Raw genomic sequence first — 24,550 nt, forward strand, 5'->3', positions numbered from 1 at the left:
AACTGATTTTCATCAAGAAGAGTACACGTTTATTCCGTAAAATTTATTATAATTATAATTATACCATTTCATAGTAAAATATAATAACTTTTACGTCGATGATCGTGGCCTTCAAGATGGCTTCTTTTACTGTAATAGAAAAAAAAAAAAAGATTTTGTGTGTGTATTCAAAAAGAATATATTATTTTTTTAATTTAAAATCAACTTTTTAACATGCACATAATAGATTCTAATGTAAATTGTTATAAAAGTACGATAGCACATACATATATCTGTAATTAACATAGCATGTTTTTCCCCAAGCGTATTAATTAAATACAAAAAAAAATATGCACTAAGAAATTGAATATTCAACATTTAAATATTTTAAAAATTATTTAGCCATTAGCATTTTTTTCGTGCACATCCAATTTTACGTAGAATGCATATGTAACACAGAATAAACTTTAAAATAAAATAAAATTGTTTTTTGTTACTTTGTTAATCTATTTGTAATTCATTGAAACCAAAGCTTTTGAGCAAGGAAACTAAAGTTAATTAAAAATTAAACTGATAAGTTCAATCTCTTTTTTTTCTTAAGAATGTGCTCTAATTTAGTAATAGCTATTTAAAAAAAAATTTATTACTATAGCAAAAGTTTAATTTTAATTTTTTGCAGTGATATTAAACAGCATAGTAGTGGTAGGCTTAGAATTAAATTATTAAAGCAAAATGCAAATGTAAGTAATATTAAATCTTGTATCTAACTATACATTTTCTAAATCTAGCACTCCACATCACCAAAGACTTATATGAAAATTTAATAGCTTATATAAAATTATTACATTTTCATATTATGTAAATAATATATTTTTTTATATTACTACGTATAAATACTATTGAAATATTAGAATTATGATTAATAACAAATAAACCATAAAAATATAATATCGTGTATATACTTTGTTATGCAAGAATAAAAGAATTATTAGCATGCTCATACAATTAACAAAGAACAAAAGTATGAAACTTAAAGATTTGCATGCTGACCCTGATTAAGCAACAAGATATTGCCCCTCCAGAAGTCTGTAGTATAAATGATGATCATTTCTCTATTTCCTTCCCTAGAAGATGAATAAGAAGCGTATACCACCATAGCATGCATGATTGACATCGGACCAAAGGAAAATTTATTTCTAAATTGCCCATAAACATTATTATGTTATCAGTAAGAAATGTTTTATATTTTTTACTTCTACTTTATTATTCCCTCATAGATACCATACATTACACAATTGTTGTATTGTGAGAAATATAAAAAGTTAAGCTGATCAAATTTTAAAACTCTTTTAATTCTAAATATAACTTTTTAAAAATATATATAAATATTTATCAGGTATAGTTATTTGTTTAATAATATTAAGAATTTAATTGTACCATGTAAGAAAATTCATATATTATACTATCTGATTGAATATAATAGTGCATTAATAAATTAATCAAATGAAAACAAATTTTCAGATAGAACACATAATTTAAAGTCATAATTTCGATATAAGAAATTGAAGCCAAAGCCGATGATTAAAAAAGAATAAACATGCACAAGATATTTTATATCGAAAAGCATTCAGAGACGAGAGAGAATAAATTTTTTTACAATGTTACAGCATTAACGTTCGAGTAATAGAGCAAGAAATATGGTTCATATAAAAGAAATATATTTGAAACATTTAATTTGCATACCTTTTTAGACGCTGCTCCAACCTTACTCTTCTTAGTACCCCTAACCTTCTTCATTCTGTTCTTGCGCTCCTTACGCTGTTTCCTCGTTTGCTTCTGTTTCTCGAAGAGACCGTGCCTCGCTAGCCTATACTTGGGTTCGAATTTCTTTGCAAAGTCCAAGGTGTCGTAGATAAGCGCAAACCCAGTGGATTTGCCACCGCCGAAGTTGGTTTGGAAGCCGAACACAAAGACAACATCCGGGGTCACTTTGTACATCTTGGCTAATTTCTCACGTATCTCGGTCTTACGAACCGATGGTTGACCAGGATGGATTACATCTACAACCTACAAGAAGATAAATCGTATAAATTATCATCTGTATCATCGTCGATATCACTTGAATGGAAAATGTAGAAGTCATAAGTATATTTTCGATTCTCACACTCACCATTTGTTTTCGGCATAGAAGCCGATTAGTCATGAACTTTCTCGTTCTGATGGTAGCTGTACCTTCCGTCTGCAAGCAGGAATCAAAATACGCGTCTTTTATTTATGGGTTAGGTTACTCATTAGATTAGAAGTTAAGCGGGACAAAATAGACTGGAGAGAGCTGCAAGTTGGTGAAGTAAAAATGAAGAGACAGAAAACCACAGCCAACAATTGTGTGCAATAATTGTGTGATCTATTATCGCAAAAGGCGTCACGAATAATTACAAACATGTATTCTCATGTGAGGTTATGTTGTCACGTCGCGTTCAATTAGTTTTACTATTCGTAATCGAAACTTCCCGAACGTGATATACACGACGCGTATTTTGTTAGATGTCATTGTAAAATTTTTAATCGAACGTCGCACATCTCGTCGGACGATTACTACGGAATTTCTCGATACAAATTACATACCATTCTGATCGGTTAGCGTAACACTTAGAAAAAGACATGCACGGAAACGTGTATCGCCATCTATGAAAGATCGCACAGCGGCGTCGACATATCCACGTGTATTTTACATTAAAAAAATTTTTATTATTTGCGTTTACAATCAGCATTATCTATGAAAACTGATTAAAAATCCTATATCTAATTTTCAAGATTTTATTATGTTTAAACAATTTACAATATTAAATCGCTTCAAATTTAGCATCCGAATCAGTTTCCAGGAATGTTCGAAAAAATTCCAGCCAAAATTCGACGATAAATATGTATTATAGGAAAAGCATTTTATTATCGAAAAAAAGGCAATGATTCGGTAGCATGCGATACTTCACACACGTGTGCCTTATCGGCCTTATCATATATAGTTCGATAGAATATCTTTTAAAAATTAATTTCTTAAAATAGGTATACCAAACATCTTATATAAAAAAAAACCAGAAAAACACGGCTTTGATTTTATTTCACATCTTTTTTTTAAAGAGCTGGAGAGTCGTAATCCATAAATATTGTCGTCTAATGTCGACCGTGAGTCTGCATGATCGGCGGACGCGAGACTGCGAGCTTGGAACTTCCGAAAGAGACCGACGCCGTGCGCGTAGCGCTTCCGCCAACGTCGGCAGCTGATTGGCGCTCGGCCGTCGGCCCGACGACGTTGCGTTTTGACCACCGCCGTTCTCTAGGAAGTTTCGAGAACGTACCACGGGCGGCAATAGCTCGGGCCAGACCAGTCAGGCGACGTGGGCGCACGGCTCAGTTCTGTACGTGAAACGTTGTGGCGCGGACACGGGGACGTGACGGGCGTCGTGCGAAACGTGCGCGGTCATCCTTCACGAGCGACACTCGCCTCGCCGTTTTACGCAGGTAAGTGGCCGTCGTCGGGATCGCGCGGAACACCTCAACGACGGGGGAAACGATCCGCACGTCGATCCGATGGGTTCGAGCGGGGTCGGGTCGGAACAACGGGCGCCCGGAGTCGCGCGATCGATCGATCGGTGGTCCGCCCGCGATTTCTTTTCTCTCCTCCCGAGAAACGCAGTACGCGGCGATCAGCGTGCTCGCACGAGGCATATAGAACGTCTAGAACTTCCCCCCCGAAGCCGCCTGTCCACGTCCGGATTCCGTCTCTCGTCCGTCTAGGTCCGCGTAACGGTTACCCAAGTTTTAGCGCGATGGCCGGGGGTCGGAGGGGGGGAGGGGACGCCTCGGCGGACGGTCGAAGGTTGCGCGATGATATATTTCGCACGATTGCACATTGATGGACGTTACGAAGCGGGGAGTCGAGCTGATCGCCAGCCGAGTGCTCGCGTTGCGACAGCGAGCTCGGAAAGAAAGATGGTGGAAGCCGAGAGTAACCTGGCTACCGGATCTGCGTGCACGCTTGCTCGACTCGATGCCGATTAACGATCGCACCGAGGTGTTGGAGGCTAAGTGCGGGAGAGGGAGAAAGAATGGAATAAAAGAGTCAACTCGCTAATCACGGGGGGAAAAACGCGTTTTCTTCTCGCGACAGCGGTAAACGCTCGCGTAAGACGTAGAAAATTCGCTACGAGCGATTCTGGCAAACGCTTTTTTTTTAATTTTTTTTTTTTTTTTTACGGTCGCGCTACCGATTCTGTCGTTCCGGTTCGGGAACCGCGTGCTCGCGGTGTATCGGAAGATTCTAGAAAGCTCCCAGAGGACGGTCTTTGTTCGCGAAGCGTCCGCGACACGCGCCTCGCCTTTCAAAACACTCCACTCGCTGATCTACTCAATTACATACTCCCAGCACTGCCAGCACACGCCATTTTGAAACTCACATAAATCCCGCATGGGTGGTTACGTTCTTCAAATTCACACGGGCGAACGCTAGACTTCCTCTGTCCCTCTCTGCGAGTTGCGAAGCTTGAGATCAATCGTGCGATAAAAATTTCAGAAAGAGAGAAAGAAATGGGCGTTTATGCTCCAATAATACTTCTCCCCGTTTTCGGTATTGTTGTCGCTGTTAAGGAACAAATTAAATTTGAAACTCAAGGTCGTCAGGCTGGAAGTTCACACAGGGCCACCTCGTGCCAAGTGCTTTTGTTATTGTACCTTACATAATAGCTTTGAACATCTTCAAATTTAAATATTCATAAAAATGACTCGCGAGTTACATGATCGCGTTATGTGCTCACTGTCCTCCAATCGTATCTGACCATATTTTAATTTATGAGTCTAGAGATTCAGTTATGCAACGCTATAGAGAAGTGATGCATTCCTCGAGTTTAGAGTTTATGAATTAATTACGAGCTAAACTTGGCTAAACTTTGCCTTTTCGGTCACGCGCGCGTACGTATGTTGCAACATCACGGGCTGTTTTCTTTATCAATATAACGAATGGAGTCTATATAGTTCCTTTAATTTTCTGATGTCATTTTATCGGTAGATAATTAAATGCGTCTGACATTTTGACAATTCATTATATATGTGCATAATTAAAAAAAAAATATGAAGCTTGTATTTTAAGCATTTATTGCTTATCATTATGTTAACTCAATAGCGCTGTCAAAAATTAAGGAATTCATTGTAGTATCTTTTTTTTATTTTTAGCAACAAGAGTGGTTTTAGTATAATACGAACTACTTAACACACTAAAGATGGTTAAAGAGACTACATTTTATGATGTGTTGGGCGTGAAGCCTGGATGCTCGCAGGAAGATTTGAAGAAGGCCTATAGAAAGCTTGCTCTGAAATATCACCCTGACAAGAATCCTAATGAAGGAGAAAAGGTTTGTACTTGGATCTTAAAATTTAATATATCTATCGATTATAGCGTACGCACGGTCAAAATCTAATATAATTTAATGTTACAAAATGTCCTGTGTTTCAGTTTAAGCAAATTTCTCAAGCGTACGAAGTACTGTCGAATCCTGAGAAGAAGCGTATCTATGATCAAGGTGGCGAGCAAGCTTTGAAAGAAGGTGGTATGGGTGGTAGTAGCTTCTCGTCTCCAATGGATATCTTTGATATGTTCTTTGGTGGAGGATTTGGTGGCGGCCGAGGTAGGATGAGGAGAGAACGCAGAGGTCATGATGTAATGCATCAATTATCAGTGTCCCTGGAGGAACTTTACAAGGGAACTGTGCGTAAACTCGCTTTGCAGAAAAATATTATCTGCGAGAAATGCGAAGGTAACGTTTTTATAAAAATTGTTATTCCAATAAAAAAATTATATACACATGTATCTTGTGTATCTGCGGAGGAAATGATCTCTGTGATATTCTTTGATTAGGTGTCGGTGGAAAGAAGGGTTCTGTTGAACAGTGTTCAACGTGTCATGGCTCCGGTTTGCAAGTACAAATCCAGCAACTAGGTCCGGGAATGTTACAACATTTACAGACCATGTGTGCGGATTGCAAAGGGCAGGGAGAACGTATCAATCCCCGTGATCGTTGCAAGTACTGCAACGGAAAAAAGACGGTTAGAGATAGAAAGATACTTGAGGTCCACGTTGATCCGGGTATGGTCGATGGCCAGAAGATCACTTTCAGTGGCGAAGGTGATCAGGAACCAGACTTGGAACCTGGCGATATAGTTATTCTTCTCGAAGAAAAAGATCATGACGTGTTCAAGTTAGTAATATTTCAATTAGGAATATTTATTGGTTTGTCATTGTAACTATATTTTAACCAGTATGGTCAATGCAATTGCAGGCGTTCGAGGAACGATCTGATTATGCGAATGCAACTAGAACTCGTAGAGGCATTATGCGGATTCCAGAAAGTTATCCGCACCTTGGATGGTAGAGATCTAGTGATAACCTCACTTCCCGGCACTGTGACGAAGCACGGTGACTTGAAATGCATCTTGAACGAGGGCATGCCGATTTACAAGGATCCATTTACACATGGCAGGCTTATAATACAATTTATAGTCAATTTCCCGAAGAGTATAGAGCCATCGGTTATTCCATCATTGGAGCAATGTTTACCGCCGAGGGAAGAGGTTATAATTCCAGACGGTGCCGAGGAGTGCTTACTTACTGACTTAGATCCCGAGCAGGAGCAAAGGCGGAGAGATACGAGACAAGCGTACGAAGAGGACGAAGGTGGTCCATCCCGAGTCCAATGTGCCACACATTAATTTGATTACACTAACCCTGTAATAAACATAGCCGTTTCTTTAATTTCAAACTCTCTGTCCCATTCGCTCGATTCTGTATCATGCTAAAGAAAGAAACAACACACATGGATATACAGGCGAAACTATTCAATGAGTGAAAAAGATGTTGAAATAATTCAACTTTGTTTGGACACACGCAAAAATCAGTGAGTACTGCAATTATTGTTTCTTTAATTTTATGAATCTTACGCGAAATTCTTATGCGACTTTGAGAGTAAAGAATCATTATCACCGGCTAATAAGATATATCTTGGTTGTAAAGTATATATCTATTATGATGAAGCATCTAAAGCTGCATCTTATTGCGAGATGTATTTTATCGGGATGTTTCTCATCGAGATGCTTCTCTCTCGATAAGATGCTTCAAAATTTTATTTTTGCTTATTGAACACTTATGTGTCTATGTATCCATGTTATTTCTTTCAATAGAGGATTATTAAAGGTATGTACTTATCATTGTATAATGATAAGGAAGTTTAAATTTATTTAGATGTAAAATTCCGACGCCAGTTGTTACAGCACAATGAAAAGCATCATGTATCCTCAAACATCGCGATTGTCTCTGCTGTTTGACCAATTATATCGCTCCGATAACCTGCTAGCAGCTCGACAGTAACTACTTCATGGCTAAATATAGAGTTAAATTTCGTATATCTCTATTTAGTTCAATTTTATGGATTATCCGTATACACGATTACTTCCTCCAGATATCAATAGCAGCAAACTTGTTTACTCCAAACCTTAAAGTCTGAAAATTGTTATCTTTTACAGTTTTCTAGAACTTGAAATAATAATATCGGGATGTGTCGATCGGTGTGGAAACGGTATAAACTACGCTTGGTTAAAGCCTTAATGTAACGTTATCAATCGTAGTAGAGATCTCGAAGAAACTTTTCAAAGTGGGACATTATTCCATATTCGTAGTATTTAATTTTTTTTCCAGTCGCTTTTGTATACTGGCGTGTGACGATGATAACGAACATACAATTTTGTTTGCATTTAATGCAAATAAAATGGGGAATCAGGTTCCTGTGTGTGTGGACGATTGCGCGTATTTATAAGCAGCTTTGTGCAATTATACTGTGTCGGATCTAACAAATTTCCTTTTTTCTTTACATTCGCCAACGCTGAGATTTTATTACATATTTTTAGTAAAATCAATGGTTGTAATTTAGTAATTTTCCCTAATGGAAAACTTGTGTAAAACAAAAAGAAAAAATAATCTTTTCATAATAGATATATTTCTAAAAGTTTATTCGATCATTTTCACCGTCTCTTCATCTCAACGCGCATGAACAAATGCTCTAGAATTCTAGATAATTCATAGATCCTGTTGTACTATATTAAATTAATATACTTTCAATACACATTCACATAATTTACTGTATACATGGTCGTGTACTCGTCCGCAGTTACTATAGCGAATTTTAATAAATAGCCACATATGTCTTGTAATCTTATTTATTATAGAAAAAATTGGTGATTGATTAGATACTTTTCTTGAGCGTCTCAAATAAATTTGGAACTGTACAATGGGATTATCGATTTTACGCCCTTGCAAAATCGGACCTGAAATTCCTCTCGCTAATTAATAATTTAATTAACTCTCGATAATTTAATCGCTGGAAACACTTGTTTCATGTAATTTTCTCTTAATGTTTCTTAAACTAATTTGTCGTAAGTAAACGCGCAGATTAATTGCTAATGATGTAATAATATATTAATTTTAATTTGCAGAAGATAGTTCTCTCATTATTGCTTAAGTTTGTCTCTTTAATTTTTGCTTTAGAAATAGGTAACATCAAAATTAATTTTTAGTTCCATAAATATGAGAGAAGATTCTGCAGATTTTTGTTTTTTTAAGTGATAAAAATCAAATTATAAAAATAGAATTAAAAAGTGCTTTTACACAAACGCAATTAAAGTGCAGAATTTATGTTTTTTTTGTATGTTGGCTCGATATTTATGCAATTAATCATTCGATGAACCTCCAATTATTCGCCAATTCGTAATTGATTTATGTTACGTTAAGATTCGTTGCAAATGGATTTGCGAAATGTCTATTCATGAATCGCTCATTACTTCGTTTGTGATCCGTCAGTGAATGACGGATTGAATCGTTTCACATGAAAGAGAAAGAATCATTGCCATTGTACCGAGGGATTGAAGAGGAGTGGGAGCATTGGGGGGGGGGAGGAGGATGAGAGGAAGAACACATGCGAATACGTGATCGCGGATCTGTAAGCCCGCGGGGACGACCGCGAAATTAACGCTTGTCCCGTCCGATGGATAGCGGCACCGTCGCGACCGCGGCCTCGCGTCGTGTGGGTCGATGTTTTTAGCGACGTGCTTAGTGACGTGCGAGTGGCCCGAGCCGTGAGCGAGAGGCGAGAGGCAGTGAGCCAGCCAGCCAGCCGTCGGGATGCCGCAGAGGTTTCTGGGTATGCGGTGGGAGCCATATTTTTTCACTATCAGTTACGCGAAAAGAGCGTAGCGCACGGGCAGAGCATCTGGCGGGCACGGCATTCCGAACGGCGGTGCCGCGCGACGTCCGTGTCGGCCGGCGGTGAGTGAGTCGGGCGCGTTAAAGGACGCAGGACGGCGTACGCGATCCGACGCGCGAATCCGTCGCCCGCGTCCCCGCCGCTACCATCGCGCTCGTCACGAAAATAATATAATAATAACCGGGCGAGAGAGAGAGAGAGCGCGCGAGCGAGCGCTCGAGCGGGGAGGTGTGGAGGCCCCCGTGAGAAACGGAGTAGCGCGGACCGCGCAGGTGTTCGGCACGGCGCGGCGAGAGGGTTAGTTAACTTAACCCGAGTTCGTAACCGCGCTCGCAGTGGTGGTGGTGGTGGTAGTAATAGGAAGTAGTAGTAGTAGTCGCGCGTCGCGCCTGATAGTGGTGGTGGTGGTGGTACGAGCCAGTGGAAATGGTGATGATGGTGGTGGAAGAGTGCTGGTGGTGGTGGTGGTCGTGATACTCGCTGCTGCTGCTGCTGCTGCTGCTGCTGTGACGATGACACAGCGTCATAACACGACGTTCGTCCGTCCGTGCGCGATTTACACCCGAATCGTTACGCCAGCGGCGTAAAGTGTTTTTTGTACGGCGCGCGCGTTCGCGCCATATTACCGATCGAGCGCCGACTTGAGGCGACTCGAGCCGAGCGCTCCGACTCCCGGCGACTGCGATTAAACTCGCGCGTACGCAGTCAGTGTCGAGGGAGATGGCACGTCGTTCGGCCGTGTTGTCGTGGATCCTCGCGTTCGTCGGGATCGCGATCGTTGTTGCGTGACCGTGCGAGGGTTTTTTTTCTTCCCCTCTCGCTTTCGGCGATATATATATATATATAAATATATATATATATACACCCAAAGCAGAGTGTGCCGTTCGCGTAATGACATAATTGAGTGCGCGTCTTCGGTGCGTTCGTTCGGAGTGCGGAACGCGACTCGATCGTGGAGGACGGAGTAACGTGTAGTAGTAGTAGTAGTAGTGGCTGTGAGTAAAACGTGAGTCCCCGGGACCGTGGCGTTGACACACACGTCTCGCCGGGTGCGTTCGAGAGAGACTCTCTCCGGTAAGAGAGTCAAGAGTGGTGCGGAGTAGTGGAGTGGCGCGTTTCGAATCGTTCGTACGTCCTGAATTAAGTCGCGACGCAGTTCGGTCGCGCGCGGTTGTCGCGGCATCGCGCGCGTGGGAAATTCTCGCTCGTCGATTTTACGTCGCGTCGCTTCGCTTCGCTTCGCGGCGGGGGCCGCAAACGGGTGGCCGGCAACTACGGGCCGTCACCTTGAGTCGCGCTCGAGCGAGAGACCTTGCGCGCGTACGTAGGCTCTCTCTCTCTCTCTCTCTCTCTCTCTCTCTTTCTCTCTCTCTTTCTCTCGTCCGCTCGTTTCATTCGAAGACGTAATTCCCCGCCGATAAACAAGCGGCTCGCCTACGCGCGTCGGGCCGCCGGCTATGAGAGTTTCGAGTGAAGTTAGCGGCAGTCGCGACCTTGCTCGACGCCACTGTCGTCGCTGCCACCGCCGTTGCCGCCGTCTCGCGCACGATCATGCTACGTAACGACTCGCGACGTGTGCAACGCTCGCTCGCGCGGCAAAAGCAATCGGCGTGGAACGTCACCGTGCCGCGGGACGGGGACTTCTGAAAGGAGGAAAGAGGGAGAAAGAGAGAAAGTAAAGCGGAGCACAAAGCGGAGAAAAAACCGGCCGGCTGGGGCCGGCACTCGGTGACGGTGACGTTTCGAATTCTGATCGCGTTCGCGTGCGACATGTCACGAGCCGCGACATTTTGACGAGCGTGCATCTAATCCTCAGGAAAGGAGCAAGAGGAGACGGCGGAGAAGGAAGACGGAGTCAACTGTGGAAGGGTAGCAGCGAGGAGCGAGCGGGGAGCCCAACGACCGATATCGTCGCCGCGCCGGTTCTCGCGGGAGAAAACACATCGCCGGCGCGTCCCGCGCCATGCCCGGCGATCCCCGCCGCGTCAAGGAGGTTAGACGGCCATTGACCGGCGGCGAGCAACGACGGCGTGTACTACGCGCGCCAAACACGCGCCGGTTTGGAGTACGACGCGCGACGTAGGAGTTTCGTCCCTCCCGGAGTATCCCATGTTCGTGTCCGAGCCGCGCGATTCGTTCGTCTCGCGAACAATCTGGCGCGATTGACATATATTATGTCGTGCTACGGGTGCCGCGCGGAGAGACGCAAGGGTACGTGGAACAACGGCATCGGCGAGAGCGCGACCACCCGAGGACCAGGAGGTTCGCCGTCATTGTCGAGCGCGTGAGGAATCGTGACCCGGCTCGCGGAGGATGCGGCAGTACCCGCCGCCGGTGTCCCCACGTAGGCGAGCTACGTGCCACGTCGTGCCAGTGATGTCGTGGGTGTCGTCAGGGTCATCCGCCGCGCTGCTGGACCTGGACCATGGCCGGCAAGCCTGAGCAGCCGTCCACGCTCCCTGCTCCCCCGAGTCACGGCCATCAGCATCAGCAGCAGCATCATCATCATCAGCAGCAAGTGCAGCAGCAACAGACGCAGCCACCGCAACAGCAGCAGCATCAACAGCAACAGCAGCCCCAAGCTATACAGCAGAACAGCGTTCTGGTGTACGTATCGGGGGAGAACTTTGCGTACGCCACGGCGGTGGGTCAGAATGTCGCCGCGACCGCTGCTGCCGCTATCGCGGTCGGTTATCAGTCGCAGCCGCAGCAGCAGCAGCAGCAGCAAACGACGACGCAGTACGCCGGTATCTTGCAGGCTCCGCAGGTGGCGACGGCGCAGGCGGTTACGACTACCTTTCCCGCCAAAACCGCCGTATATTGCGCCGACGATAGCAGCGGCGGGGTCAACGTAGGGAACAACGCCACCACCACCACCCCCGCGATCGGCTGTTGCCGTCTGAAGCCATCGCTCGAAACAACGACCACGACGACGACGACGGCAGCGGTGGTGAACAGCGATACGGATGACAGCGAGTCCAGGCATGCACCTTCTCTGGCGAACAATGAGGACGAGGAGGATTACGCGATGCTGTATCGACAGGCCAACCTGGGGCATTCGACGACAGTGTGCGCCACGACGACGACGACGACGGCAATGATGACGCGCGTCGCGGCATCGCGCGAGAACAAGCGACCGTCGGAGAACGGAGAACGCACGACGGCGAACGGCCTCGGTAGCAACGGCAATGATCCGATGGTGGCCGGCACGAAGACGTATCAGACCGCACGGCTTCAGCACGGCGGTGACGCGTACTCCGCAAGGATAGGCAGTGAATACACTGCGGCGAACAATAATAGAATCGTCGTGCGACCGAATCCGAGCGATGTCGGTCTTCTCAGTGGTGACGACGACTGTGTCGCGTACGGTACATCGACGTCCGTCGGTGATAGTAACGGTATCGCGCTTCAGAACGTCGCCGGTGAGCAACAGGCGGCAACGAGCGCGGATGACAAGAGCCGGCAGCAAGACAGTTTCGATAATCAGCAGGCTGCCTCTTCGGCGTCGACGGTGGTGAGTGTTGGTAGTGACGGTAGTGTTGGTGTCGGTAGTGGTGTTGCGACCGGCGGCTGCGATTCGGTGAGGTCTGACGAGTCATCGACGACGACCTACAGCAGCCTCAGTAGCCCTGACGAGAGTCAGAGTCATCAGCCGGGACAGCACGACGGTGGCATGCTGGCAAGTAATAATCATCCCGGCGGTGGTAGTGCGTGCGCGCAGCAGGCTGCGCGGCAGCAGCCGTCGTCGCGTGTCAATGGTAGTAACAATAATGGTGTACAGCATAACGCAGTGGTGTTGACAATGAACGGCAGTGCAGTGATTACGCAGCAGCAGCAGCAACAACAACACCAACAACAGCAGCAGCAACAACTGTCGGCGATCACCGTGCCACGTGGATGGAAAAGGATATGCACCAACGGGGTCATCATTTATATCAGGTGAGTTCTCGACGCTATTATCAGTGATCAGTGATCAGTGGTTCTCGATTTACCTTGAACTGGAGTAACCGATGATTCTAACGCTGTTGCATTACGAACGAGCAGCGATTAATATGATGCAATAACAAGCTTCATCAAACGAGAAAACATTTATTCAGATTATTCGTATAGAATTATTAATTTGTCTTCAAGTAAAGAAAACTTTATAATTTCTTAAAATTTTTTATTAAAAATTTTCCGGCAATATTTTCAATTTTTTTTTATTGTCTTGTAATGTTAATAACTCCAGCGGTGATTCACAATCAAATCGATAATCACTGGCCTGATGCTTGCGCAACACACATGTGCCCGAAACGTGGCGTCGATTTCTTGGAACAAAAAAATTCCATGACGCCTTTGCGATGCCATCACGACCTTATTTCTTCTGCCTCACGAAAATGGCTCGAACTTACAAAATTAATTCTCAAGCAGGTCACATTAGCGAGCGCTTTTAATTCGTCGGCTTAAATAGAGTCGACCGACAGCTCGAGGCATCGGCTTGAAATTAAAACGCACGTATAGCCTTCGTTTCGCTAATGGAATTAAACTACGTTCAGTTTAAACGTACCATCGGGTGCGATATACGTCTAGCGAAACGCGAGACCAATGTAATTAGTGTTTCTCAAAAATTGATTTATAGAAATTTAAACAGCGAATTGCACGTGAATGAAACTGAATCGGTAATATGAAACATTATTTCACTTTAATTTATTCAAAAATAAATGAAAGGATTTAACGGCGATTTTTCGGATTTTTGAAAATCTCGGCGTCAATTATATTATAAAAGCAGAAAGTGGAGTGCTAATTGCGCGGTGAAAAATTACAACATTGAAAGTTCTCGGAGGCAATCAAAACGCGGAACGCTCCGAGCGGAAGTGACGTGTTATTTGTTTCATTTCACGCTTGTGCACGCGGCGCCTCGAAAATAGCACGCAGCGCTTCGAAAGCGCGCGCTCCGTCATCTAAGTTTAGATTCAGTCAGCTGTTCGGACAGATCTCGAGAAGGGCCACGAGGACATTCGAAGCCCTTTCGACTCTTTGTAATCCGATCGTGTAAAAAAAAATACGACTTTTGGGAGTCAGGGATTTTCGACTTTACACTGCGTCCTTTTCCCCCCTTCCCCCTCTGACCGTCTTCCCGTCTCGTGGAAAGCATAGAAGGTTACCTTTTTTCCCTTAGTCCTCATTGTACTTTTACGGCTCCTTTGAAACATCGGTCGGAAATTGCTTTCATCTTTCGTCGCTATGATGATTCTTGTTTTCCGGCTATCTTTATGCGCTTATTTATATTCTTTACAGCTTTTTTTTTGTAAAATCTGGGATACGATACTCAATGATACGTTCACTCAAAGTCGCGTGGCATTAATATTCTTTACATACAAAAGGTATTGATGTGTAGATAATAACACTCCTTAACACTCCTTATAGTAAAAATAAAAGAGAAAATACAAATTTAATTGAAACATTTTTATAAAAATTCAAAAATTCTATAATGTTACTATTTTGAATAAAATAAAATTGCATTAACGAAACTAAATAACAAAGACTTAATACCTGAGAGATTCGGCGACTTGTTAAAATACATATTTATCCGTTTAAGTTAACCTCTCTGATACTTGAAATCGCGTTAAAAGGCGTCGCGTCCCGCACGTACGAAAATTGGAGCAAGCGATTTTCCTTGCGAGAAAGGAAGAGGCGTGATTGGTAGACAGATTTATCCTCGACGATCGCGTAATATGATTTAAGGGATCAGCTGCGAGAAGCGGCAACCTTTTTCCTTTGTGCGACGAGAAGGGCGGCTGATTCTTGGGAGTCCTACGAGAAACGGCGAGAAAGGGCAACGCCTCGTGGCGTAACCGTAAAGCGTAGGAGATCTGACCTGGTCTGTCCCAAAGCCTCCTCGTTAAAACGATCCTTTCCGGGCTGACGGGAGTCACGCTTTAAACGACGTTTAAAGGGCCCGAACAAACAATGCGCGGCCTTAAACGGGTCCGACCGACCGACTGGCTCGGCTTTCCTCTCCTCGGTCCGTCCATCCTATCTCTTTGGGATGAATCGGTGCGGATCACGCGCGGTCATTCTTTCTCTGTAGTGATGCTCGAGGTACCCGTGCGAACTTCTTTCGCATAGTTTTTTGCACTACTTTCCATACGGTCGAACATAAAGTAGGCGCGGTAATAGAGTTAATAGAAAATTAAAAAGTTGTGTACAGGAATCGGACATACTTAAAGAGTAAGTTGCGCATATGTATAGTCAGGGTTATAGAACTCCGAAGATAAAATATACGTCTAGCCGAGTCGACAATGCAATGTGTACTTACTTTATAATTGAATCGAAGAACGCGAAGAATATATTTGCTCCACGTCCATTAAAGAATATGCTATAGATACTGCGAAGCATCTCGTATGTATCCGAATGAGGATTCGACTGAGATCTCCGACATTTCTTATTGCAAGGCAGCTTTCTCGCGAGATTCCGGCGTCATCGATCCCACTGGCGGAACACGACGTATCGCGAGCGAGACTCGGCGAACGGACGGGTTCTTTCGCGTACAGGAAGCGAAAAGGAAGCCGAGCATACAAGCAGGAAGGGGAGAGAGGAATTTCGTTGAATCGCGCGATCATTGATTTACGGTGGTACCTCGTAAATACCGGCGGTGATGTACGATCGTGACCGCACACACTCCCGGTCCGCACACCGGCCACGGTTCTATCCTTCTTTCTTCCTCCCTTTATCCCCCTCCTCCCCACCGCCTCCGCCCCCGCCGAGCGTCTTTTTCCCTCGTTCTTTGCCACCGACATTTCCTTTGCCGACGGGCCTCTACTTGATTTATAATACGTATTGGTCCCTTGTCTCTCTCGCTGTACATGCCTCCTATAGAGAATGCTTGGATTCCGCTGACCATCCTTCCTTGTGACCGCTCTCGTATCATGCCATTCGCCCCTTGACACCTCCGAGAGAACCACGACGAATTTTTTTTTTCTTTTCGTCTCACTTTCATACTTTTTTCCCCTTTTCCTTTGCCCACACGAACTCTATCTGCCATCCATTGTGTTGATCTCGTAAATATGTAAGCCGCTCATCCGGAACAAAAGAGCGATTGGTATTTGTATTGAATCCTATGATCTGTTTGCTTAAGCTACGTAAAAGACTCCGTTTTTACTCCGTAAAAAACACGAAAAACGTGAGACAGATTTAGCCTTCGGAGATTTAATCAAAATTCTTGGAATTGTTATCCTCGCCCGGTTGTTCTGAATATTTATCAGGATACTTGTTTGGTATCGTCTCCGTTGTATAAGAGTCAAAACTGATCCTAATGAAGATTTATATTATTAGCACAAAAAAAGGCACGAAATTTGCATCGAACTTGCTCAGTTTATGAATGCTAAAAAAATTACGAACTAATGGCACAACATTCTTAACTTTAATAAAAATAAGTTTAAAATAAGTGCTAGTAAAAATTAGATTTATTAATCTTTTTTAATAATTTGATTTCTTTTGCAATCTCGCAGTCATCGTGCAATAGCGTATTTTCAAGATTAAAATTATCACGCGTGGCCAGAGTCACGAATATATTGGTACCGTGTAGAAGGGATGAGAGGCACGAAAAGGTCGACAGGATCACGGATTTCGAGGAGGTGGATTAGCTGGTATAGGAGAGAGTAGAGCAGAGCAGAATGAGCGATAGTTGCGCAACCACACCTCCGCCGCCGCCGCCGAGCGGCGATTACGCAAACGTGATAATTAATTGCCAGTGTTCTCTGTTTAATGACTCGTCAAGTCGTTCGCTAAACACGCCAAATTGCCGCGACGTCACGAAAATCGCTATACAGGTGCATCGTTGCGTGTCGAAATTGTTAATCCGACGCGGCGGCTTGCGTAACCGCGAAGCTCTTTTTCTCATCGTCGCGGCGACGCTCTCGCGAATCAATATATATAGATGTGAAGGAGCCCAATCTCGATGTCGACGGGAGGCTTAGTAACGAAAGAACGATAAATGTTTATTATGTTTAGAAAATTATCCTATTGTTGAAGAATGTTATCTTTATTTTATGTTGTTATTTGTTTACGGAATTGACGATGCTCCAATTCTTAGCACGCGAATATTGTGTATGGCAATAATATCTTTCATTATTTCTAATTTATATCACGGAACAGTATAACCGGAATTTTGGTTGCGTCCAATAATGAACGGAAGTGATAAAAATCAATCTGACAATAGGGTCAACACGTGCTCGGAATACATATATGCATGTTACTGTCGAAACTGTCTCGGGAAAGTATGTGCCGGAGTCGGTTTTTCGAAGAATACATTCGAGAAGGGTGGTCTTGTAAAACGAGGCACTGAGAAATCCGAAACAGCGGCCGAGTTTTCCGATTCAGACTTTTTTTCGCCGTGAATGTCGGGACACGTGTCTCCCACTGTGCTACGATCTTCGACGATCCTTCATCTGCTCTCTTCCTCTGCTCTTCTCTTCTTCGTTGATGTAATCTGTTTAGTTCAACTCTACGATTTTCCGTTTCGATTTTCGCGGATGTATCGAAATTGAAAAACTCTGGCAGATGTCACTCAATCATACCGATGGAAATTTCCGCGACTCGCGATTTCAGCACAATTTGCAAGCTGCCTTGCAATGTGCAGGATTCTAACAGGACGGAACTCAATTCAGACTGTTTTAACTCCGGTCCGGTTATCCGATACTGAGGTTTTTTTTTTTTTTTTTTTTTGGCAAATAGCTGCAGGCATCGGGAAGCGTTTCGCTTTGTTCGGTGCTCCATTATGTCGCATAGATGGTTGCGTCGAAATTGGCAGATTTGATTTATGTCGAGATAGAAAACAATACATTTGACATTTACATATGCTAGAATTTTTGGGAAACCTTTCTCATTTCTTTATTTAAAAATATAAAATTAAAGAGCTAAAGAGAGAGATAATTGTTAACGTGTAATATAATTGTTACGCAAGGATAGTGTAATATCAAGGAATAAAGAACATGAAAAATTACAAGTATAATTACAATTATGTAATTACATTCACACGGAAAGTTTGCTCGAATTTATTCGATACTATAGGAAATCGATTCTGCAGTAAACGTTACTCATAAAAAAACGACCAAGTGCCGTGTAGATACCTAACACGATTTCTGGTATTTTATTTAAGTGAGGGAAATGTAGCATTGATAAATGCAGATATTTAGAAATTGGTAATTGCCAGCTAAGCATCCATGGCACTCAGCCATTGCGATTTACGTCAGTGAAGAATTTACGATATTCTCGTCGCGAGAAATGAGTTTCTAGCCTAGCCTAGAGTCACTGCCTCTGATTGAGATATTATTAAAGTTAAGTAGAGTGGTCATTTTGTCACACACTCTCGCGGTTAGGGATTCCTCGCAGCTTATTAAATCCTACGTGATCGTCAATCGCATCTTGACCGCCACGAATAGCGCTCAGTCGCCGACCGACATGGTATTTTCGTCGAAGCCTTGGATCACTTTCAACGTATTCAGTATTGAGTAATAGGCTAATTATAGTTTTCACTTGTTCCGAAACTCTGGCAGAAATCGACAGTCGCCGAACGCGCCCGCCGCGAAGCTGGAATTTATTCGTAAATTATTTCTGTTCAATTATCCGCGCAATTGCTACAAATTTAATGATACCGATTCGTTCTATCGCGGATCAAGATTAAATTAATAATTTTATTCTGTTTCGTGTTAGGAGCTATATTTATCGATATCTTAATTAAAATAACCTATCGTTTGCCAATACGATTCGATGTAATTTTCATATTTTCTATTTATATTTCGAATTGCATAAATTTGTGATCGTTTTAATCGCAATGGACATTTTTATGCTGATTGCAGTTCAGTGCGTTACAGAGTACTGTAGACTTGTCTTCGCTTCGTTCTTTCGTTTCTTTTTCTTACGTCAAGAGAGAAAGAAAATAGTCTTTCCCACGTACGTGTCGACGGACATCTTTTTCAGACGGCCTTTATATCTCTTTTTGGTTTCCTGTCGTTGGGGATCTACGCGAAGAACATACGTGGAATGTAATTTATTGCGGTGCTGATTGTACGCAGTACGGCGCCGCGTGGCGTGTTTCCGAGCCGATACCATCAGGAGTACGCACCTGGTCGTGTTCGAAGTATATGTACCACGTAGCGTCTCGCAGCGATTAAACAAAGACACGCTGTCGCGATAAGCCTTCGTTAAACATTTGAAAAATCTGTGTTTGCTCGCGATTACTCGTGAAAATATTTTCCATGTGGTATTATTACTCCGCTGAACTCTTTATATGCCACTGCGTGTTTAATTGCGTATGCTAGCGCGATAGAACTGCTTTGAGGCTTTTATAATACATAATACATTTTCAGTACAAAAGAAAAATGTAAATTACATGAATAGAATCTCAAAAAAGTACACGGAAATAGGCTGGAATTAATTTTGATTGCGTATGAGAATTGTTAAACGACAACATTGTACGACCTCGAAGCGCTTACGTTAATAATGGTATGCGCTATTCCAACTTATTCAGATGTGCATTTAACAATCTTTATCAGCGCAGTGAAAATTAAAAACGTTATTCCAGATCAGAAAATTAGATATCTCGTCCCGCAATTGAACGTTGACTAATCTTTTAAAGATAATCGAGGCAGCGTAGGAAGACAGTGTAACATCGTTGCACGTCCCCTGTTTTACAATGGATCCCTGTTGCATTATTGCGAGTTTATACACGGCGCACACAAGAACGGGACAATATATCGCTATTGAATGTCCTATCGCGATCCTCCGCGCCGCCGCCGCACAGAACTCGATTTTGATCTTGAATCGTCGCTATCATCGATCCACGGCAATTTCGCGCGTCATGCGAGCATTATTATTGCACGCTCGGAACTAAATTAAGCGCGTAGGAGCAAAAGGTAATTTGTGCTGATAACGAGCCACCCACGTAAGCGGCATTGAATGAGGGAGCAAGTAGCTTGGCTCGCACTACGCGACTGCCGCCGATCGTTCCTTGTTCGTATTAATTCCGGTGCGCAACAACGAATAGAAACCTATTATTGCTCCCGTAATATCGTATCGATTTAACTGTCTCTATCTCTGCCTCCCCCTTCCTCCTTTCCCATCTCCTCCCTCTTCTCTCCTCTCTCAGATGCGCAACACGGATTATTTCGACCTCGCCGATCCCGGAAATTAATATTCTCCGACCGCGAATAATATACGTATTGTGGATTATCATCGCGCGCGCGCGTGCACGGCGAACCCGGGTTTCCGCAGAATTAATTTTAAACGGTGCTTGATATAACATCCACGCGATCCTTTACATTCGAACTATTTGCAGAGCCATTCCGCCGGATTCATAAAACTTTCACGGCCCGCTCGTGAGAGCTCGTGAGAGGCGAAGTCGGGATGAAGGCACATTTAATTTTAAGGATCGCTCGGCGATGAAACACGCGTTAAACCTTTTCACAAGTTCCCCTATCCCCTCTCCCCATCGATAAAAATTTATCGTCATCCCGTTCTTAATATCGTACGTTTATGCGTCATGCTATCAAGATTGTTTGAACGTAGCAAGAGGAAGAGAATGTCGAGCTATCTTCTTTTTTTCAAACGCAACTATCCGCGGTAACGTCTTGAGCGATCCCGCAATTCGAGCAATAATTTGCGTGACACATTTAGATGCCAGACATCAGACGTGTTTAAATTTATTCTTCGTCGACCCCATGCCAACATGGCAGCAACTCTTCTCTCGTCCTTGTTTCTTCGATGTTAACTGGCTTCGCTTAATTTATGAACCTTACGGATATAAAAGCCCCCGCCGGTGCGCGCGTCTGGAGTGCGCTTATCGCGCGATAAGGCACGACGTATTCTGCTTGCTTCCTACTTCTACGATTAACTTGGGCAACGGTGCCGATGCCAATCTTTTTAATTTGTTTTCTTGGAAAAGGAGCACTTTTGCGTCAGCGCAGCGTGAAAAGTGGAGCTAACAGTGGCACGAAATGAGAAACGTAATTATCGCGTCGCTCGAAAATCGACTACTGACGCAAATCGTAATCGGTAATATACGAGCGCAGCGCTTGTATATTTAAGATTATTTGATCTACGTTTTCTCTCTCTCTCTCTCTCTCTCTCTCTCTTCAATTTCTTTTTTTGTTGCATTCACAACTACTGCATTTTATAATCTTGTCTGAGATATCAATTAATTATTTATTCAATGTTGCGAGATACGATGAGCAAAATCATGCACAGTTATGTCACACAGCAAAAAATTATTGCGCATTAATTCTTTCGTGAAGAAAATAATGGACATCATTCACGAGAAGAATAATATTTATTATTCATATATTGCAATTAAAAAAATTTATTATAAAATTGCTTTATTTCTTTTCAATGTATTTATCTTATTCAAATCTTTTCGAAACTCAATGTTGATGATATAATATGTACGATGAGTTGGATTAATGTTCTACGTTTTATCGAAACGCCAATGATGCATTACGTGCTGTTGTCAAGTGTCACATTTGTACTTTTAGAAAGTTATCTCATTTGTGAGTCACATGATATGATAATACGACATGGAAAGGTATTCTGTAAATAGGAATATTTGACATATTTTTATGTTATCTCTATCTACAGGTAGCAAACTACATCGTTTATCTTCGAATAGAAATATCTTCAGCTTAAAATATCTATATAGTCAGTTCGACGTGTGTGTCGTTCATTCCAGGATTAGTTGCACGCTTTCGAAAATAAATTTCTTATTTGAAATAAATGTATTCGTAATGACGCGATAAAGCGTATAAAAAGGTCAACATACTTATATCTCTTTGGAAACTCTTGAAATCAAGTAGCCTTGGCGACCGCCGAATAAGAGATTCGCGTTGCCTAAGACATGTAATTGAACTTTGGAACTTGTATGCTGGAGAACATGTTACAGACGTTTGTTTTCCACAATGTGATTGTGCGCGCGAATTTATTTGCTCAAAAATTAAAGTCTCTCTCACGCGACGGCGCGGCGCGGCGCGAATTTATTTTACACACACGTGGGTGTTGAACGCGCACATGTGGTAAATCGCGCCGTGTAAATCGCTTTCATAACTCGTAATCGAATTGCCCAATGTGAAAGTCGAACGAGGCAACTGCACCTCGATTTCTTTTACTTCCAGGTAGAGTTCAATTTAGTCTCAATTGCCGTGAAGTATATCTCCGCCTTTCTCCTCCAGCATTTCGACCATCGCGCGCGCTCGCGAAGATTGCACTTGTATCGCATCGCATAAATTTTGTTCCTAGCAAGCCCCCGAGGCTCGGCTTCTCCGCTCCGCCGTGTTTCCGCAAAAGTTATAAAATACGGCTGCCTAATTAACTCCAAGGTTTCCGATCGTTGTTTAACGCGCAATAAAAGTTCGCGAGAGCTCGCATGCCGCTCCGAATTCGCGTCGCGCCGCTGTCAATCTCGACAAACATTTCTGATAGCGAGTGAAAAAGCTATTTTTTTTTGTTCGACGTACGTTTCCACTGATGTTACGGCGTAATGATGAAACGCGCTGAGTAAAGTTGGTCGTAAAAGAGAAAAATACATTGCGAGTTAGTCATATCTACTTTTTTTTTATTGCCCGGTCTATTTGTGGCCGTCAGCATGAGCGCTATTTACTAAAGGTATACGAGGAGGGGTAACGTTATTTAATAATCCGGAATAACTATGTAAAACTTTGCCACCCGCGCTCTTGTTGGTTCCCTGTGCTGAAAAACTTTTTCTCACTCTCGTCGCGGCGGCGACGACCGTACTTTTTTTTTCTTCGCGGCAGTTTTCTTAAACTTTCGACGTGCGCGCGCGCGACATTTTTCGAGCAATAAGAAGTTTGTCGCCGCCACGCACAGCCGACCGAGAAGCCGCTTTCGAGGCGAAACTAGTGAAGCGGTCGATTATTTTGAATAATTGCGTCACTGCTGAATGCCTCAAATTTATAATATCCTGAAAACATTCCTCGGCCATAAAGTTTCGTATTTATTGACGCGCGAACGTGTATATATATATCTAGAAATAGCATACGCGTCGCCGTGATTATAATTAGCATATTCATTATTTGAATCTACCTGACACGAACAATCGCTTAATCGACGCAATCGCATTAACATAATACATTTAGCAAATTCTTTCATATTAATAGATCCATATACACAAAGGAAGAATGAAGGTTTATGTCGATTTATTTTAATCATTATTTCGAGAGAGGAAGATACTTTTGTTTTTCTTGAAATAAAATGACAATTTCTTATTCCCACGGCGACATATGTAAGGAACGGTAAAAGTATTGTCGAAACTCAAGTCGCTTAAATCCCGTGGAATTCATTCGTTCGCCGCCACCGCCGCCGGAGTCGGGAAGGGAAAACTACGATCACCTCGAATGTAATTGGCGCGGCGGACCGACTTTGCCTCTTAATGCGCTCTCTGCAGTATTTTGATGCTGGGTAGGGCCCCACGTGAAAGTGGAAGAAAAAAGACCGAGGGAAAAGAGAGAGAGAGAGAATGCATGGGAGAGACGCGAGACCGGGATATCGGCTCGCTCGGAATGAAGGGGGAGCCGCGCCGGGATACGCGCGGTGAGGGCGGAATAGAGCCGGAACGAAAAAAATACGTCGTAAAGCCGGATTAATCCGCGCGCTGGTCGCGCCGCCACCGCCGCCGCTGCCGCCAGAGCTCATTGATTGCATGGAATCCGCGGGAGAGAGTGAGAGAGGAGGGCTTCCTGCTTTTCTATTGTCACACACGCGGCCGAGAGACACCGCGCTGGCGCGTTTTCTGCCTACGGATAAATTGGCAAGTGCGCGCCTCCCCGCGCGTAATCAATAGGCGGATCGCTTTTGTGCGGGAGTGAGCGCAAGGTCGCCCGGACCGGGACTCCGCACGCGGCGGATGCTGCGCGCGTGTCGCGTAGCGTAGATTTATTCCTATATAAAATTGAGATGATAGAATTAATCGAGCTATCCAACATACAACAATGTATGTTTGAATTTTTTTTCAGGAAATAGATTAAATTCGAATAATGATTGTAAACGCGCTCGACGTGTTTAATAATTACTGATTACATATTGAATTTATTTCCGTTCACGAATCACGCGGGGAGTGTTGATAACACTTATTATAAAATGTATCAGTCCTAATCAGCTAATGTAATAGACTAATTTCGCGGGAAAGCCGTCAGTGTACGTAGTGAATTTAATTTGATTTCCATTACTGTCGTTCTCCGGGACATCGATGTTCCCGGTCTTAATGTTAATCCCAGGAAGCTTTA

General features: G+C 43.4%; 3 protein-coding genes across 10 annotated transcripts in view; 2 read left to right on the plus strand and 1 right to left on the minus strand.

The window, feature by feature from the left end:
• Nucleotides 1-6: 6 nt before the first annotated feature.
• Nucleotides 7-2,710, minus strand: LOC105451748 (40S ribosomal protein S24). Of its 3 annotated transcripts, none has more exons than XM_011692413.1 (5): nt 2,605-2,710; nt 2,150-2,218; nt 1,723-2,046; nt 1,030-1,103; nt 7-129 (listed from the first exon to the last, which is right to left on the minus strand). In XM_011692413.1, exons 1-4 carry the CDS (start codon nt 2,605-2,607, stop codon nt 1,092-1,094), a joined length of 408 nt encoding a protein of 135 aa, XP_011690715.1. In that variant the 5' UTR covers nt 2,608-2,710; the 3' UTR covers nt 7-129; nt 1,030-1,091. The 3 variants fall into 3 exon arrangements, with proteins under 3 accessions (XP_011690715.1, XP_011690709.1, XP_011690724.1); XM_011692407.1 differs by lacking the exon at nt 2,605-2,710 and adding an exon at nt 2,420-2,546; XM_011692422.1 differs by lacking the exons at nt 1,030-1,103; nt 2,605-2,710 and adding an exon at nt 2,420-2,530.
• A 614-nt stretch (nt 2,711-3,324) lies between these two features.
• On the plus strand, nt 3,325-8,307 carry LOC105451767 (dnaJ homolog subfamily A member 4). 2 transcript variants are annotated; one of them, XM_011692434.1, is made up of 5 exons: nt 3,325-3,498; nt 5,206-5,384; nt 5,486-5,786; nt 5,888-6,227; nt 6,309-8,307. In XM_011692434.1, the coding sequence occupies exons 2-5, from the start codon at nt 5,253-5,255 to the stop codon at nt 6,736-6,738; spliced, it is 1,203 nt and encodes a 400-aa protein (XP_011690736.1). In that variant the 5' UTR covers nt 3,325-3,498; nt 5,206-5,252; the 3' UTR covers nt 6,739-8,307. The 2 variants fall into 2 exon arrangements, with proteins under 2 accessions (XP_011690736.1, XP_011690744.1); XM_011692442.1 differs by lacking the exon at nt 3,325-3,498 and adding an exon at nt 4,426-4,603.
• Nucleotides 8,308-9,820: 1,513 nt separating this feature from the next.
• The window catches only part of LOC105451782 (nuclear receptor coactivator 6-like), a 203,895-nt gene continuing 189,165 nt past the window's right edge, over nt 9,821-24,550 (plus strand). For all 5 annotated transcript variants that reach the window (XM_011692461.1, XM_011692469.1, XM_011692478.1 and 2 more), the window contains exon 1: nt 9,821-13,220. In XM_011692461.1, coding sequence (XP_011690763.1) covers nt 11,707-13,220 — 1,514 coding nt within the window. In that variant the 5' untranslated portion in view covers nt 9,821-11,706. The remainder of the gene's footprint in view (nt 13,221-24,550) is intronic.

This window comes from Wasmannia auropunctata, unplaced genomic scaffold (assembly GCF_000956235.1).
Source record: "Wasmannia auropunctata unplaced genomic scaffold, wasmannia.A_1.0 LD336106.1, whole genome shotgun sequence".
NCBI classification, from domain to species: domain Eukaryota; kingdom Metazoa; phylum Arthropoda; class Insecta; order Hymenoptera; family Formicidae; genus Wasmannia; species Wasmannia auropunctata.

Excerpts from the sequence above, each read along its gene's own strand:
- LOC105451748 (XM_011692407.1), bottom strand. Across the intron at positions 2,047-2,149 it reads TTCTATGCCGAAAACAAATG|GTTGTAGATGTAATCCATCC; the intron begins GTGAGTGTGAGA and ends ATCTTCTTGTAG.
- LOC105451767 (XM_011692434.1), top strand. The coding sequence starts at position 5,253 with ATGGTTAAAGAGACTACATTTTATGATGTGTTGGGCGTGAAGCCTGGA. Across the intron at positions 5,385-5,485 it reads ATCCTAATGAAGGAGAAAAG|TTTAAGCAAATTTCTCAAGC; the intron begins GTTTGTACTTGG and ends CCTGTGTTTCAG. Across the intron at positions 5,787-5,887 it reads TATCTGCGAGAAATGCGAAG|GTGTCGGTGGAAAGAAGGGT; the intron begins GTAACGTTTTTA and ends TTCTTTGATTAG.